This window comes from Physeter macrocephalus, chromosome 21 (assembly GCF_002837175.3).
Source record: "Physeter macrocephalus isolate SW-GA chromosome 21, ASM283717v5, whole genome shotgun sequence".
Lineage (NCBI taxonomy): Eukaryota > Metazoa > Chordata > Mammalia > Artiodactyla > Physeteridae > Physeter > Physeter macrocephalus.
This window is the reverse complement of record NC_041234.1, coordinates 120,735,393-120,750,877: the sequence shown is the minus strand read 5'-3', so window position 1 is coordinate 120,750,877 and position 15,485 is coordinate 120,735,393. Positions and strand designations below refer to the sequence as shown.

At 63.5% G+C, this 15,485-nt stretch overlaps 2 protein-coding genes across 6 annotated transcripts; both read left to right on the top strand.

Moving 5' to 3' along the window:
- Positions 1–995: 995 nt before the first annotated feature.
- Positions 996–8,478, top strand: RENBP (renin binding protein). Of its 3 annotated transcripts, XM_024116779.3 has the most exons (11): positions 996–1,067; positions 1,344–1,453; positions 1,904–1,979; positions 2,071–2,146; positions 2,337–2,509; positions 3,621–3,845; positions 4,349–4,430; positions 4,669–4,844; positions 5,516–5,647; positions 8,164–8,251; positions 8,340–8,478. In XM_024116779.3, the coding sequence occupies exons 2-11, from the start codon at positions 1,347–1,349 to the stop codon at positions 8,465–8,467; spliced, it is 1,263 nt and encodes a 420-aa protein (XP_023972547.1). In that variant the 5' UTR covers positions 996–1,067; positions 1,344–1,346; the 3' UTR covers positions 8,468–8,478. The 3 variants fall into 3 exon arrangements, with proteins under 3 accessions (XP_023972547.1, XP_028338675.1, XP_028338676.1); XM_028482874.2 differs by lacking the exons at positions 996–1,067; positions 1,344–1,453 and adding an exon at positions 1,525–1,812; XM_028482875.2 differs by lacking the exons at positions 996–1,067; positions 1,344–1,453 and adding an exon at positions 1,767–1,812 and having other exon boundaries at positions 1,904–1,954.
- A 256-nt stretch (positions 8,479–8,734) lies between these two features.
- Positions 8,735–14,084, top strand: NAA10 (N-alpha-acetyltransferase 10, NatA catalytic subunit). 3 transcript variants are annotated; one of them, XM_055081539.1, is made up of 9 exons: positions 8,735–8,990; positions 9,468–9,566; positions 10,017–10,075; positions 10,741–10,786; positions 10,872–10,987; positions 11,086–11,236; positions 11,416–11,561; positions 13,039–13,123; positions 13,745–14,084. In XM_055081539.1, the coding sequence occupies exons 1-9, from the start codon at positions 8,970–8,972 to the stop codon at positions 13,979–13,981; spliced, it is 960 nt and encodes a 319-aa protein (XP_054937514.1). In that variant the 5' UTR covers positions 8,735–8,969; the 3' UTR covers positions 13,982–14,084. The 3 variants fall into 3 exon arrangements, with proteins under 3 accessions (XP_054937514.1, XP_023972469.1, XP_023972468.1); XM_024116701.3 differs by lacking the exon at positions 11,086–11,236 and having other exon boundaries at positions 8,736–8,990; positions 11,517–11,561; XM_024116700.3 differs by lacking the exons at positions 11,086–11,236; positions 11,416–11,561 and adding an exon at positions 11,327–11,371 and having other exon boundaries at positions 8,964–8,990.
- The last annotated feature ends 1,401 nt before the right edge of the window (positions 14,085–15,485 follow it).

The window sequence follows — 15,485 nt, the reverse complement described above, 5'->3', positions numbered from 1 at the left end:
CTAGGCATGAGGGAGACAGAGTGCCAGGGAGGCAGGGGGTCCGCAGGCAGGCGGCTGACACCGGCCCAGCCGGGCCCGCGGCTGGGACGCCCCTACGCAGGCATGAGGGAAGGCGGAGAGCGGAGGGGCACAGCGGCTGCCGGCCCCCCGTGCTGTCGGGACCAGCGCACAGCTGCGGGAGCCGCAGGGCCGCCAGGCCCGTCCCAGGGCTGTGGGACACTGCTGGGCTGCCGTCCCCCCTTCCGGAAGACGGGGCGACGGACCCTGAAGGCCAAGCTTCCCTGAGCCCCGCTGGGAGCCCAGGGTCCCCGGAACGCCCCCTTCACATAATTCTTCCGTTGGCTGGGCAAGCAGGCGACAGCTGGGCCAGCCTTCCTCAGAGCACCTGACCTAATCAGACAGTCACAGAGCCGTGAAGTGAAAAGCAGATCCGGGTGCTGGAAGATATGCCTGGAGAACTCGGGGGTGTGACGGCGGAGAGGGCCCAGGGTGCCCACCCTTGCCTGGCCTTCGAGCTGCCATCCCTGGGGCGAAGAGGTCAGGTGCTGAGGAGCTGCCTCATCAGAGAGGACTTGCCCCCCACCCCGCCGCCCCGCCGTGGGGGCCCAGGTCGGAGGAGCCGAGAGGCGTTCGGCCACTTCCAGCTGCTCTCCTGCTGCACCTGGGCCCGCGCCCCGCCCTGTCCAGCCCCCTGCTGGCCGCCCCCCCCGCCCCCGCCCCCGCCCCCCGCAGGCCGTCCTCCCGCCAGCTCACCCAGCACTCCCCACCGGGAGGATCTCGCGCGGAGGCTGCCCCGCAGAGGGGCTCCGCGGGGCTCTGCCGCCCGAAGGTGGGGTGGGCCAAGCGTCGTCGGGGCGCGGCCGGAGGGCGGGGTGGAGTCGCAAGCCGGCCAAGCCGCGCCCCCGCCGCGGGCTCTGCCCCCAGGCCCGGGCGGAACCCCGGGGAGGAGGGGTGGGTGGGGCTAGGCTGGGTCAGCTGAGTGACAGTCACGCGACTGCGACCAGCTCGGCTCCGAGTGCCTTCCTGGAGGAGAGGGGGGCACGAGCGGGAGCCTCCGAGTGTGGCAGGCCAGTGGTGTGGGACCCGGGGGGGGGGGCGGGGGAGGAGGGCTTGTCCTGGAGGCTCCCCAGGGCGGCGGGGTCAGTCCCGGGTTTGGTCTGGGTCTGGAGGGCAGAGCGGCACAGGGCTGGGTCCCGAGGCCTGGGGGCCTGGGGGCCCCAGCCCTGGGGTCCACTCGAGCCTGGGGTGAGCTGGGGCACCAAGGGGCCCACTGAGGAGGCTGGGACCCGGCAAGATGGGGAGGTCTGAGGGGGAGCTGTGCCTCCAAGTGCAAGTTTCCCCAGGACATGGAGAAGGAGAGAGAGACCCTGCAGGCCTGGAAGGAGCGTGTGGGGCACGAGCTGGACGTCGTGGTGGCTTTCTGGTTGGAGCACTCCCACGACCAGGAGCACGGGTGCGGGGAGGAGGGCTTGTCCTGGAGGCTCCCCAGGGCGGCGGGGTCAGTCCCGGGTTTGGTCTGGGTCTGGAGGGCAGAGCGGCACAGGGCTGGGTCCCGAGGCCTGGGGGCCTGGGGGCCCCAGCCCTGGGGTCCACTCGAGCCTGGGGTGAGCTGGGGCACCAAGGGGCCCACTGAGGAGGCTGGGACCCGGCAAGATGGGGAGGTCTGAGGGGGAGCTGTGCCTCCAAGTGCAAGTTTCCCCAGGACATGGAGAAGGAGAGAGAGACCCTGCAGGCCTGGAAGGAGCGTGTGGGGCACGAGCTGGACGTCGTGGTGGCTTTCTGGTTGGAGCACTCCCACGACCAGGAGCACGGGTGCGCCTCGTCCTGCCCGGGCCCTGGGCGGGGTCCCTGCCCCTGCTGAGTCCCCACCTCAGCGCTGGCTAACGCTGCGCGTGGCCCACAGGGGCTTCTTCACGTGCCTTGGCCGCAACGGGCAGGTGTATGACGACCTCAAGTACGTCTGGCTGCAGGGGAGGCAGGTAGGACGGGGTGCCCGGGACTCGCCGTCATCCCGGCCCCGAGGACTGGGCCGCTCCCCGCTTAAGCCGCGTTTCCCCCACTCCCGCACAGGTGTGGATGTATTGTCGCCTGTACCGCAAGCTTGAGCGCTTCCGCCGCCCTGAGCTTCTGAACGCGGCTAAAGCAGGTGCCCCCTCCGTGTCCCCATCTCCCCGGAGGCCGCTCCGAGTCACTCTGTAGCACACGTGCTCCTAGGTGCCTAGTTCCTAGAGGGGTCTAGGAGCAGCAAAGGGCCCGGTATGCTCCCAGGTAGGGAGGAAGGGGGAGGCGGTGGCCTCCTCACCCAAATTCTAGCAGGCCACCTTCCCGACCAGCAGGTGGCGAGTTTTTGCTGCGTTATGCCCGAGTGGCACCTCCTGCAAAGAAGTGTGCCTTTGTGCTGACGAGGGACGGCCGCCCGGTCAAGGTGCAGCGGACCGTCTTCAGCGAGTGTTTCTACACCATGGCCATGAATGAGCTGTGGAGGGCGACGGGGGACGCGCGGTACCAGGTGCGTGGGAGGGAGGCTGCCCTGCGCGTTCTCCGTGCCCTCGCCTGCCCTGGGCGTGGCTGCCGGAGCATTCCCGCTCAGCGTGCGAGCCCCTCCCCGGGTCCTGTGTGCAGGGCTGGGTCTGTCGTCACCGTCAGTCCTCACTCTGGGCCCCCACAGCCCGGGGCTGCTGGTAACACCCCCCCCCCGCCCCTTGTTGCACGGTACTGTCACTGTGCATCTACAGGTGAAGGAAAGTGCGGGGTTTATTGCAAGCCTCCAGGCAAGGAGAACGGGCAGGTCTTGCTCAAAAGACCCGAACTCCCCGACGGCTTCCGGGGAAGGGCTTTTAAAGGCAAGGTGAGGGAGCGGGCGGCGGGCGGGGCACCTGATCGGCTCGCTCACGGACGTCCTTCTGGCCGGTTGGTGGCGAGGCAACCAGGTGGCATTTCGGGAGGGAGTCAACACCATCACCCTTCTGGTTCCGGTGGTCCGGGGTCTACGCGCCGGTGGTCAGCGTGCACTTACCTTCTTCCACCCGGTGGGGGTCTTAGTATCCGCCAAGCAGCTCAGGGATAGGACCCAGGATACGATCTGTAGCCCCCGAGGAGCAACTAAAGGTCCATGACTTTCTTTTGCGGCTAAACTATTCTTATTCTGTGCTGCCTATCTGTTTCCCTTTGCTTCTGCGCTTTCTCCCTTCTTTTATGACCATACTTGCTCTTTGGAACTCGGGGAAGGCCTAGGAGGCTAACGCTGCTTTTCTACAGACAAGAGGCAAGGGACACAGGGGGTCTGCCCCGCCGGAAGGCTCTGCAGGGTCCCGCTCCGTTTCACGGGGATCAAGCCGTGCCCTGCCCCGGCCGGGAGAGGGCCGCTCCCTCCTCCCTGGGCCCCCTCTTGCCTTCAAACGTCACCTCACTGTCTGGGAATGGTCTATGCCCCCAGAGTGGGAGCCCTAGCCCCCAGCCCCGGGCCAGGCCCGGAGCAGGCCTTGGTGAAGGTGTCCTATGAGTGGCTGGGAGGACGTGGTTCTCCCACCCCAGGGCTGGGGACCCAGCAGGTCAGCACCTGGGGGACCAGACTCCATGGGATGCAGCCTCAGCCTGGGCCTCCCCTCACCCCTCCCCAGAGCGAAGCGGTGGAGATGATGGATCAGATCGTGCACTGGGTGCGGGAGGACCCCTCTGGGCTGGGCCGGCCCCAGCTCCCTGGGGCCCCGGCCTCGGAGTCCATGGCGGTGCCCATGCTGCTGCTCAGCCTGGTGGAGCAGCTCGGGGAGGCCGACGACGAGCTGGCGGGCAACTACGCGGAGCTGGGGGACTGGTGCGCTCGCAGGATCCTGCGGCACGTCCAGGTGGGGGCAGGGCGGGAGGCGGACGGGCGGCCGCCAGGCAGGGCCTGGGGAGCTGGGGGGCGGGGCGGCCCCCTCCTCCTCCGCCCGCACCCACCCCGGAGGAGCCGGGCCCCGACGGCTCCCTTTGCAGACGGGGAGGTGGGGCGAGGCGCGGCCCGGAACCCCCGGGGAAGGGAAGGAGGGCCCCGGGGGCGCCGGGGGTGGGGGGGTGCCACACTCAGCTTCGTCCCAGGCCTCTGGACAGCCCAGTCCTCGCAGTCTCAGCCTCCGTTCAGTGTCTTACCCTCCCCACGTCAAGGGCTCAGGCCCAAAGCAACGGTTGGCACAGGTCCAGACCCTTGGGAGTGAATCGGCTCCTCCTCCAAAGCCCCTCTGAGCGAGGCCACCCAAGCCTGCAGATCAGGAGGGAGGGAGGGTGGGAGGGGGCGTCTTTCTTGTTGGATGATGGGGCGGGGGTCAGGGGGTGCTGAAGGCCAAGCTACCTTCTACTCCTCCCTCGGCAGAGGGGTGGGCAGGCTGTGCTGGAGAATGTGTCCGAGGATGGCGAGGAGCTTTCTGGCTGCCTGGGGAGACACCAGAACCCAGGTGAGGGGCAGGGCGGGCTGGGGGGGGCGGCCCAGGAGGCGGGGGGCGCTCAGCCTTGGTTCTGCACTTCAGAGGCGGGGAGAGCCCTCCTCCTTCCAGCCTCAGCGCACAGAGGACCAGGCAGAGGAGGAGGGCCCCACGGTGGGGGAGAGAGGAAGGGAGTGAGCGGTCAGCGCAGCGCTTGAGCCCCCCGCCTGGGGGAGGACACGCGGCCTGCCTTACCCCGAGCCCTCACCAGGCCACGCGCTGGAAGCTGGCTGGTTCCTGCTCCGCCACGCCATCCGGAGAGGCGACCCCGGACTCCGAGCCCACGTTATCGACAAGTTCTTACTGTTGCCTTTCCGCTCGGGATGGGATCCTGACCACGGAGGTCTCTTCTACTTCCAGGATGCTGATGGCCTGTGCCCCACCCAGGTGGGAACGCACCCAGGCCTCCACGGTACTAGCCTGTTGAAGGCTTTCTGCCCGGGGAGGTGCGTGCCGTCGTCACCCATTTCAGAGAGGGGGCCCCGGGGCTCGGAGGAGTGAACCTGCCCGGTGCGACCCCAGCGGGAAGCTCGACCCCTGTGCCGGTGGTCGTCAACCTCACAGGCACAGGGAGGCCGTGAGGGAGCGCAGACCATGCCCACGCGGAGACACACGGCCCTTCACCTCGGAAAGGCTCTCCGAGTGACCCTAAGGCAGCAGCGCCGTCTGCTGCCTGACCGTGCCTTGATGCCGCTGAGCTCTGCAGCGGGATCTGTGTGGCTGTGTGCCACCAGCAGGAGCTGAGTGTCCGAGGGGCTTTAGACAGACTGACGACACAGCCAGGGTTTCGATTCCAGGGCTCAAGGGGCACCCGCCCCAGCCCTGCCCTTTGGGAGGGGCTACTTGGGCTGCCTCTGGCTCAGGAAGCCAGTCGCAGTGGCGATCTGGTGATGGGCGGTTAAGGCCCCCGGAGACGTTCATCCCATGGTTAAGCTCCAAGAGCTTGGGCCACGTGGAGTCTGAGCCAGGGCCCGAAAGATGGGGGTGACTCTCCTGCTGAGAGGGGCGGTGGAGTGGGGTCCAGGGCTCTCAGATGCCTGCCTCCGCTCTGCTCTCAGCTGGAGTGGGCCATGAAGCTCTGGTGGCCGCACAGCGAAGCCATGATCGCCTTCCTCATGGGCTACAGTGAGAGCGGGGACTCCGCCTTGCTGAACACCTTCTACCAGGTGGCCGAGTACACTTTCCGCCAGGTAAGTGGCTGCTCCCTGGCCTCAGCGGCGGTGTGGAGGAGACCTCAGGCGGGGCACACCCCCCTCCTTCCCCCCCTCGCCGGACGTGGTCCTTCAGTAGGTCTGAGAGTTCCTGGAAGTCCTGGCCCTGGTGCCCTCTGTTCAGTCAGGAGAATGGGCCCCGCCCCGCTGGAGCTCACATTTTGGTGCTGGTGGGACCGACCATAAACGAGTAAAGCAGCAAAAACGTAGATAGTGATGAGAGCTCTGGGAAGTAAAGTGAGGTCAGGGGACTGGGGGGCTAGTGGGAAGGAAAAAAAGCTGGGGGCTTCAGGAGGGGAGGCCATAGGGCACTAGGCAAAGGCAGGGAGACCGGGCTGCGGCTGTCATCCTGGCTAGTGAGTGGGGGCCTGGCCCGGGGCGGGGGCCGCAGCGGCTCAGGGGTCAGAGTGTGGCCGAGCGGGAGAGGTGTGGGCTGGCCACGTGAGGCAAGGTAAGCCTGGAGTACAGAAGGAAAGGAGAAGAGGGAATAGGCAGGCCCAGCAAAGGAGACGAACGAGGGTCAGCTGTGAGGTAGGAAGGAAACCAGGCCCCCCCGCCCCCCGCAGAGGCCCGAGCGCTGTGAGCTGAGTGATGAGCCGGACGGGGAATGAATGAAGATTCCCGATGTGTTTCTAAGGCCACGACTCACTCCATGAATAAACCCCAGTACGGTACGGGCGGGATTACAACAGGGGGGTCTTATTCTGAGGTCTGTGGGCTTTGAAACCTGAGAGAAAATTCCATCTTTATTTGCACTAACCTCTAACTGAAATCCAGCATTCACGTCCAGCATGCATGAAAGCAGTGAACCACAGTATTAGCAGTGTCCGACTTTGTCACCAGTAAAAATTCCAAATGTGTTCGTATTATGTTGTGGTTAGAGAGGCATCTCCAAGTACCGTACATGCCCGTCACTGCTTTCAAACACGGGAGCCACAAGACCAGAGGCGATACGTGTTAACGTTGAATGCATTCATATGAGAACATGTGTTCGAGGTGATCGGTCTTAACTGCATAAAGTGAAATTTAAGCAACAAATTTTCAAGAAAGAGAGATTGCATCGAACAATCACAAAAGTTATAAACAACAGGTAATTCACTATGCGCTAATCGTCACAACAATACAGAAAGCAAAAATTCAGACATCCATGGAAAGGCTGGACAGGAAAACAGTCAAATCCTTTGTTATCTTCCCGTATCATATCCAGTAGTCGAATAATAAGGACATGAGTAAATGTCACTGGAAAGGTAGAACGAACAGATACAGAACTAGTTTTACCCCCTATGAAGAATACACCTACTCATAGGTCCCCATTTAAAAAGACGTTCTTGAGGGCTTCCCTGGTGGCGCAGTGGTTGAGAGTCCGCCTGCCGACGCAGGGGACGCGGGTTCGGGCCGCGGTCCGGGAGGATCCCACGTGCCGCGGAGCGGCTGGGCCCGTGAGCCGTGGCCGCCGAGCCTGCGCGTCCGGAGCCTGTGCTCCGCAGCGGGAGAGGCCGCAACGGCGAGAAGGCCCGCGTACCGCAAAAAAAAAAAAAAAAAAAAGACGTTTTTGATAGTGGACTTCAATGTCACTGATTTCTTCTACGGTCCTTCTGAGAAGGGGTTCCACTCAGGTCTCTATCTGGGGAGGAAGGGCCTAGGCCAGGGCTCTGAGGTCTATCCTGGAGCACCTGGAAGGAACTGGGCAGGAGAGAAGCGAGGAATTTGGAAAGGGTCAACAGAGCTGCTGGGCGGAGGCAGGCTTCAGGTGGCTCGGAGGGAGGGGGAGATGTGTTTAGGACCTGTGGTGAGCAAGGCAGAAGTCAGACCTCTGTGCGGGATATCTACAATGGGTATCTACAATCTCATCCACTGGAAGACAGTCCTCTGAAGCAGGGAACAGGAGCTCCAAAGGAATAACTTGTTACAAAGTTACATGGCAGGCCAGCACTCCCTCAGGGTTCTGTTTCTCTTTTTATAGTTGTTATTTTTTTAATTTGTATTTAGTTATTTATTTACTTTTGGCTGCGCTGGGTCTTCGTTGCTGCGCGCGGGCTTCTCACTGCGGTCGGTGGCTTAGCTTGTTGCGGAGCACGGGCTCTAGGCGCGCGGGCTTCAGTATTTGTGGCGCACGGGCTGTAGAGCGCAAGCTCAGTAGTCCCAAGCAGGGTTTTTGTTTTTGTTTTTGTTTTTGTTTTTGTTTTTTAATTCCATCTTGCAAGGTTTCATCTCACAGCCTGCGGCCCCTTCCCCAAGTGGGGTAACTAGCTGCAGACTCACAACTCCACCCGCCCCCCCCGGAAGAAAAAGGAAAAGGAAAAGCCCCTTGCTTTCATTATTTGTCCAGGAGGCGGGACCTCATTTAAGAGCACTGATTCCGGAGCCGGGGGTCAGCCCGGGCTCTGACCCCGAGGGAGCGGTTTAGTGGGACCGGTGAACGCCCCTTTCCCAGGCCTGTGGCATCTGGGCGGTTCCTGCCGGCGCTGCCTGTCACTGCCTCATTGTTATTGCAGTTTCGCGATCCCGAGTACGGGGAATGGTTTGGCTACCTGAACCGAGAGGGGAAGGTCGCCCTCACCATCAAGGGGGGTCCTTTCAAAGGTGAGTGGGGGAAAGGGCGGGGCCCAGGGGCTCGGGGCACTCGGCTGCCCGCGGCCCTCCCAACCCGCCGTCCCGCCTCTCCCCGCAGGCTGCTTCCACGTGCCGCGGTGCCTCGCCATGTGCGAGGAGATGCTGAGTGACCTGCTGAGCCGCCTCGCCCCGGCCCTCAGCGCCCGGTCTCCGCCCGCCGACCCCGCCCGCCGAGGCGCAGAATAAAGCCAAACCTGCTCCACTGCCCGTGTGTGTGAGCGTCTGTGGGGTGTCGGGTGGGGGACCAACCGCCGCCTTTGGCTGGAGGGCACCTGCTCGCCCAGCCAATGACCCGCCCCGCGCGCTGGACCCTCCCACCCTGCCAACAGGCCCGCCCCGCGCCGGGGCCCGCCCGGCCATTGGCCCGGCCCGCCCCGCGGAGAGGCCCCACCCCGCCCTTGGCCCTCCCTGCGCATGGCCGAGCGGCCGGGAGGGCGGGCCCGGCGGGCGGGCTCGGCGGCGCGCACTTCCGGCCGGTGGCCGGGCCCGGCGCGCGCCGCCTCTTCCGCCGCCGTCCCCGCGATCCCGGACCCAGCTCCAGCTCCAGCTCCAGCTCCAGCCCCAGCCCCAGCCCCAGCCCCAGCCCCAGCCCCAGCCCTGGCCTGGCAGCCCCGGCGTCGCTTCGGAGCGCGGTGGCAGCTGACTGCGCGTTCACGACCCGCTGGGAGCCGCGAGCCCCGCCGCCGTTATGAACATCCGCAATGCGAGGGTGAGGGGCCGGGGCCGGAGGCTGTCCGCGCCGCGTGGGAGCGGGGCCCGGTGGCCGCGTGCGCATGCTCCCGAGGGGCCCGGCCGAGCACCGGGCCAGCCGCCCTGCGCGCCCTCGGCCGCCCGGCGCGGAAAAGTGAAGGCCACCGTCCCCGTGGGGCTGGATCTCCCCGAAGAGGAGGCCGGGGGAGCCAGGGGCGCAGGGCCGGGGCTGCGAACCCCTTCTTTCCGGATGTCGGGGTTCCGTTGGATCGTGTCGGGGAGCTTCCTGGCGCTCAGCACTCATTCCTGGAACAGTCGGTTTTTGCACAGCGGCTGTGGGCCAGGCCTGTGCAGACAGATAGTCCCAGCGCCCGCCCAGCCCTGTGGGGGGGCGGGGGTCGCTGAGTCGACAGAGCAGGGTTCTAACACGATCGAGGCCTACTTAGTCACCGCAGCCCCCGGCCTGACTGCATTCCACTGCCCTCCTCCCCCGCAGCCAGAGGACCTGATGAACATGCAGCACTGCAACCTCCTGTGCCTGCCCGAGAACTACCAGATGAAATATTATTTCTACCATGGCCTCTCCTGGCCCCAGGTGGGCAGCTGTTGAATTTGGGGATGAGGGAAACCAGGCCAAGGAAATCCCATCCTGGGTCGGCTTGGGACGAGCCGGCGAGGTCGCGCGAGGTCGTGAAGAGTCCGGGGGGCGCATGGGTCAATGAGGCCCTGAGCGTTTCCCGCTGGGGTGCTGGGAGATGGATAGGAGGCGCCTTGAAGAGGGGCGAAGAACAGGGCCAAGGTAGGGGCAGTATTCCCACCCGTGTCTGTCCACTTCTGGGTTAAGGACAGGGGGCACGGTGTGATGTGGGAAAACCAGGCCACTTGGCCTGGAGGTCAGGAGCTGTCACTGAACTCGCTGCCCGGTCGGCTTCTGTCTGTCATGCACAGAGCGACGGGCAGGCGCTGGGGCCAGGTGTCCGATAAGGGCGCCTCCAGCTCTGACAGGAACTTGTTTTCTGCCTTCTCTTTCCTCCCTGTCACCCAGCTCTCTTACATCGCTGAGGATGAGAATGGGAAGATTGTGGGGTATGTCCTGGCCAAAATGTGAGTCACCAAGGACGGAGGGACACGCCTGGGGCCTGACCTGGGGCTGGGGGGGGGGACCCCGACACTGCACGCGTCTGCCGGATGCTGCCTGGGTTGGGTTGGGTTGTTTTGTTTTGTTAATTAATAGACTCTTCCTTTAGTTCAGTTTCCTCTCACGCTAACGTCTTGCGGGCACATCTGTTACAATGGGTGAACCGATACGACTACATTATTACAAAACCCCGTAGTTTACATTGTTTCACTCCTTGAGTTCTGCCTTCCATGCACGAAGGTGTAATAGCAACGCTGTCCAATACTATAGTATCACACAGAGTAGTTCCACTGCCCTCCCTCCCTCCCTCCCTCCCCTCTCCCCGGGAACCACTGATCTCTTTACTGTCTCCATGGTTTCGCCTTCTCCAGAAGGTCATATGATTAGAATCATACAGTGTGTAGCCATTTCAGACCACCTTTCACTTAGGCATATATGCACTGAAGTCTCCCCCCATGTCTTTTCACGGCTTGAGAGCTCCTTTCTTTTTAGCACTGTACAGTATCCCACTGACACTGCACGTGTCTTTTGGCTGCTGCCTGGGGTTTGGAGAGTCCTGGCTCTCCCCCGTCCTGGGACTGGACGCACTTTGGGGCTCACGCCCAGCCCCTCTGCTTTCTTCTTGCTCTAGGGAAGAGGACCCGGACGACGTGCCCCACGGACACATCACCTCGCTGGTGCGTAGGGCCCACCCAGGCTCTGGTGGGGGTGGGGGCGGAAGTTAGTTGGAGCCGCCCTGAGGTCCCGCCTTTCTCCCACCAGGCTGTGAAGCGTTCCCACCGGCGCCTTGGCCTGGCTCAGAAGCTGATGGACCAGGCCTCCCGAGCCATGATCGAGAACTTCAACGCCAAATACGTCTCCCTGCATGTCAGGAAGAGGTGGAAGCCAGGGCCGAGGGAAGGGGTGGTGGTGTAGGGGGATACTGTCTGTCTTGTTTTTTGTTTGAATTTTTGAATTTTATTTTATTTTTATACAGCAGGTTCTTATCAGTTCTCTATTTTATACATACTCGTGTATATATGTCAGTCCCCATCTCCCAATCCATCCCAGCGCCACCAGCGGGGATACTGCCTCGATGTGGAGCCTGGGCTGCCTTGGCTTTTGGAGAAGACCGGGAAGTGGCATTAGTGGGGGGGGGGGGGGAGGGGCAGGGCCTGGACCTGCTGTCCCTGCCTGGCCTACTCTGCACCGCTCAGCAGTGCCTTATTCCCCTGCAGTAACCGGGCCGCCCTGCACCTCTATTCCAACACCCTCAACTTTCAGTAAGTAGACCTAGACTTTTCTCGTGGAGTGGGATGGTCCCCAGGTCTGGGCATTGGTGGGGGGGGGGGGGAGGGGCAGGGCCTGGACCTGCTGTCCCTGCCTGGCCTACTCTGCACCGCTCAGCAGTGCCTTATTCCCCTGCAGTAACCGGGCCGCCCTGCACCTCTATTCCAACACCCTCAACTTTCAGTAAGTAGACCTAGACTTTTCTCGTGGAGTGGGATGGTCCCCAGGTCTGGCTCATCCAGGTGGCTAGATGGGCTGAACTACCTTCTAGGCAGGGGCGCGAGGGCGGCTAGGGTTAGCTGAGATGGGGAGCGGGCCGTGGACAGCACTCTTGGGGGCAAGGGCACCTGCCTGCCGCAGTCTGCTTGAGGCGTGTCGTGCTTCCGGAGGGCGCTTGCTTGATGCTGGTGGCAGCTATGCCGGAAGGGCAGCACGGTGAAGAGGTTCGGAAGCAGAGGCAAGGGCCCAGGACAGGAACACAAGCCGAGGAGCAGAACGGAGAGTGACCAGGCACCCAGAAGCATCTAAGCGGGGCCAGAAGAAAGGATAAACCTGAGCGAGTCCGCGCAGGAAGGGCCAGTGGCAAGAGCAGCGGAGGGGGATCTAGAGGCCTGGGTGCCCTAGCGGGTGGGGGTGGGTCCACTCGGGGATGTGGCGGTCGCTGTGTGCCCAGCACAGGACAGAGGGAGCCTAGCAGGGAACTGCTCTGCCCAGGACGTTGTGGTGAAAAGCGAGGCCGAGGTGGGCTGTCCGTGGAGGGCCCGCTGAGACGGCGTCCGCTCCAGCTTGGTGGGGGGATGAGGAGGGACTGTGGGAAGGGAAGGGAAGGGAAGTGGCCTCCGGGCTGCGTATCTGAGGCACGGTCTTTGGCCTGCATGCAAATGCCTCCGGTGGTTGACAGTTCTAGGGTCTTAAGGCTGGCAGGGCCTTTCCGGGCCACCCAGACCGGCTCCCTTTTCAGGGTCCGTGGAGGGCCCGCTGAGACGGCGCCCGCTCCAGCTTGGTGGGGGGATGAGGAGGGACTGTGGGAAGGGAAGTGGCCTCCGGGCTGCGTATCTGAGGCACGGTCTTTGGCCTGCATGCAAATGCCTCCGGTGGTTGACAGTTCTAGGGTCTTAAGGCTGGCAGGGCCTTTCCGGGCCACCCAGACCGGCTCCCTTTTCAGGGGCGGGGTGCCCAGGTCTGCACACACACCTCCCAGCGCAGGCTTGGCCCCTGAGCTGCTCGGGCTAGGGGCCACGCTGCCTGGTAACGACCACCAAGAACAGAGGCCGCAGCACCCCTCCCCGGTTCCAACTGTTAGGCTTACGAGCCAGCCATGCCTGCCCAGGAAGTGACAGGGAGCAGGGCGGGGAGGGGAGGGGACTGCCAAATTCAGGGCTTCAGTTCACAGGAAACCACAGACACAGATCCTTGGTGGCCAGGTTAGGGACGAGGGGCAGTGGCAGGATGCCAGGGGTGGGGTGGGGGAATAAAGGAGCTGGGTGCCACTTACTGTTGGAGAAGGCAGAGGGAAGACCATGTTGGAAATGTCTCCCAAAGGGTCCTGGTGGGGGGGGGGGGCAATGACACCCTGCCCCACTAGCAGATGATGCCAGAAGGCTGAGGAGAATTGCCCCCGATTTGGGTTGCCCTCCTTCTCTCCACCTGCTGCCCCCAGGATCAGCGAAGTGGAGCCCAAGTACTATGCAGATGGGGAAGACGCATATGCGATGAAGCGGGATCTCACCCAGATGGCCGACGAGGTAAGAGTCCCGCAGTGCCCGGGCAAGGCGAGCAGGGGCGGCCTGGGACGGTTGGAGGCTGCGTGGCCGGCAGTCCTGGCCCTCTTCACCTCAGCTTCCGTAGCTGCAGGCGGGGAGCCGGACCTTGGCAGGGCTTTAACGAAGGCCATCGGCCCAAGATTCCATTCTCCGAGGAAGAAGCCCATCCTGCCCAGAGGCTGCTGTGAGAGGAGAGGGAGGAGGCCCCTGGACGTGCTGAGAGACGCGGGGCCTGGGGACGGCTGTGGCTGGCTCCAAGGCTCAGGGGCCGGACAAAACCGGGCTGAAGAGAAAGTCAGGGTTCTGCCCAAGGCTCCTCGGGGGCCAGGGCCGTTCAGAGGGCTCCACAGCAGCCTCGTGAGGGAGCCGCGAGCACCCCTCCGCTTTGCAGGAGAGGAAACAGGCCCAGAGGAGACAGTGCCGGGGCTCCCCCCCGGGAGTCGGACTCAGTCCTGTTTCCTCAGCCCTGGCTCTGCTGCCTCTCATCCTGCCCCCCCACCGCCGGCAAGGGACAAGGCACGGGCTGCGGGAGAGGGCCTTCGTGGTCCAGAGACTTAGGTGCTGTCTCCTTACTCCCGTTTCTCCCCGGGCTCCTGGTGGCAGCTGAGGCGGCACCTGGAGCTGAAGGAGAAGGCCAGGCACGTGGTGCTGGGCTCCATCGAGAACAAGGTGGAGGGCAAGGGCAACTCGCTTCCGAGCTCGGGAGAGGCCTGTCGTGAGGAAAAGGGCCTGGCTGCGGAGGATAGCGGTGGAGACAGCAAAGACCTCAGTGAGGTCAGCGAGACCACAGAGAGCACCGATGTCAAGGACAGCTCAGAGGCCTCTGACTCAGCCTCCTAGAGCCTGCGCGCGCTCCTCTCCCTGCCCTGGCCCGCCCAGCCCATCCTCGCCCCGAGAGGTTTCACAATAAACTTCACTCAGTGGCCTTGGGGAGTTTACCTGTGCGAGCGTGCACATTTGTGGGGGGGGGGGTGTATGCCCCTCTCTGGCTCTTCTGCATCCCAGTGGATGTGGACCTCACGTCCTTTTGGCACAGTGCTTCCTGCCAAGCCCAAGTAGAAGGGAAGAGCTTTGTCGGGGCTTTGGAGCTGTCTGATAGCTTGGAGCCGTCTTTGGGTCCCGGGGGAAGGAAACCCTGGAGTTCCGGGAGCCTTCCGAGCCCTGCTCTGCTGCCGCCTTGCCAGGCTCCAGATGCCTAAGTCAGCTGCTCGCTGAGCTTGCTCTACCGAGGTCCGAGCTCGGTAATGGCCCAACCAGCTACCCAGTTGCTCGAGCCCCGGCAACTGTCCTTGATTCCTCCCTCCGCCGCAAACCAAAAGGTCAGCGAGTCCTGTCTGTTCGATCACCGTGATACCCCTTGAATCTACTTCCTAACCCAAGCCTTCATTTGAAAATAATCAGTGGGCTTGCTTTCTAGCGTGGTTTTACATTTACAGAAGTAAGAAGATAGTACAGAGTTCCCCTGGACCCCCTCCCCCGTCCCCCTCAGTTTCCCCTATTAATATTTTGCATCAAGTGTTACATTTGTTTGAGCCAAGATTGATACGTTATTGTTAACTACAGTCCACAGTTACATTTCCCTCTGCGTTGTACACTCCGTGAGTTTTGACGAATGCATAATGTCATTTCATGCAGCCTGTAAGCCCTCTGTTTTTCATAGCTTCAATTCTAACCCTAAAATTGGCTCCTGTGCCTTTCATCCCTGCCGTTCCCTCTGGCTGCGGCGCCATTGTTTGCTGCTTCTCATCCCTGGGCGGGCCGCCTGGGCCGCCCACCTCCCAGCGGAGCTCAGCACTCCTTAGCTGTCACTGTACCTTGTGCGCCTGCTGCCGCAGACGGCACACTGCTCCTCTGCTACGCAGAATGATTTGCTACGGAGCTCGATTCGCTCTTGCTGGCGCCTGCCACGTGACCAACTAGCAGCCCGGTACGCTAGCGAGCGGGCCGGGAACAGGAAGATGCGCCTGCGCGCGCCCGCCAACCCGCGGGCTGGCGGGGGGAGGGAGGCTGTGTTCTGATTGGCTCAAATCGCGGGCTTGCTGTCGGAGGCGGAGCCTCGCCCCGCCCTCCGCGCCTGGCTTCAGTCCCTTTCGGTTCGCAAGCCGCGCCGGGCTTCGTTCCCAGGCTCTGATTGGTCCGGCGGCGGCGGGGCTGGGCTCCGCGCGGCGGGCGGGGCGGGCGAGGGGGAGAGCATGCGCGCTACCTCGGCCGCGCCCCAGCGCTGGCGGGAGGGAGCTCGTGGAGGCTCCCACGGTGCCCGGCGGCACACTCCTTCCTCCCCAGTCGGGCCCGACCTCTGCTCTCCGCGTCCAGCGTCCCGGCGGGGGGGGGGGGGGGGCGGCCG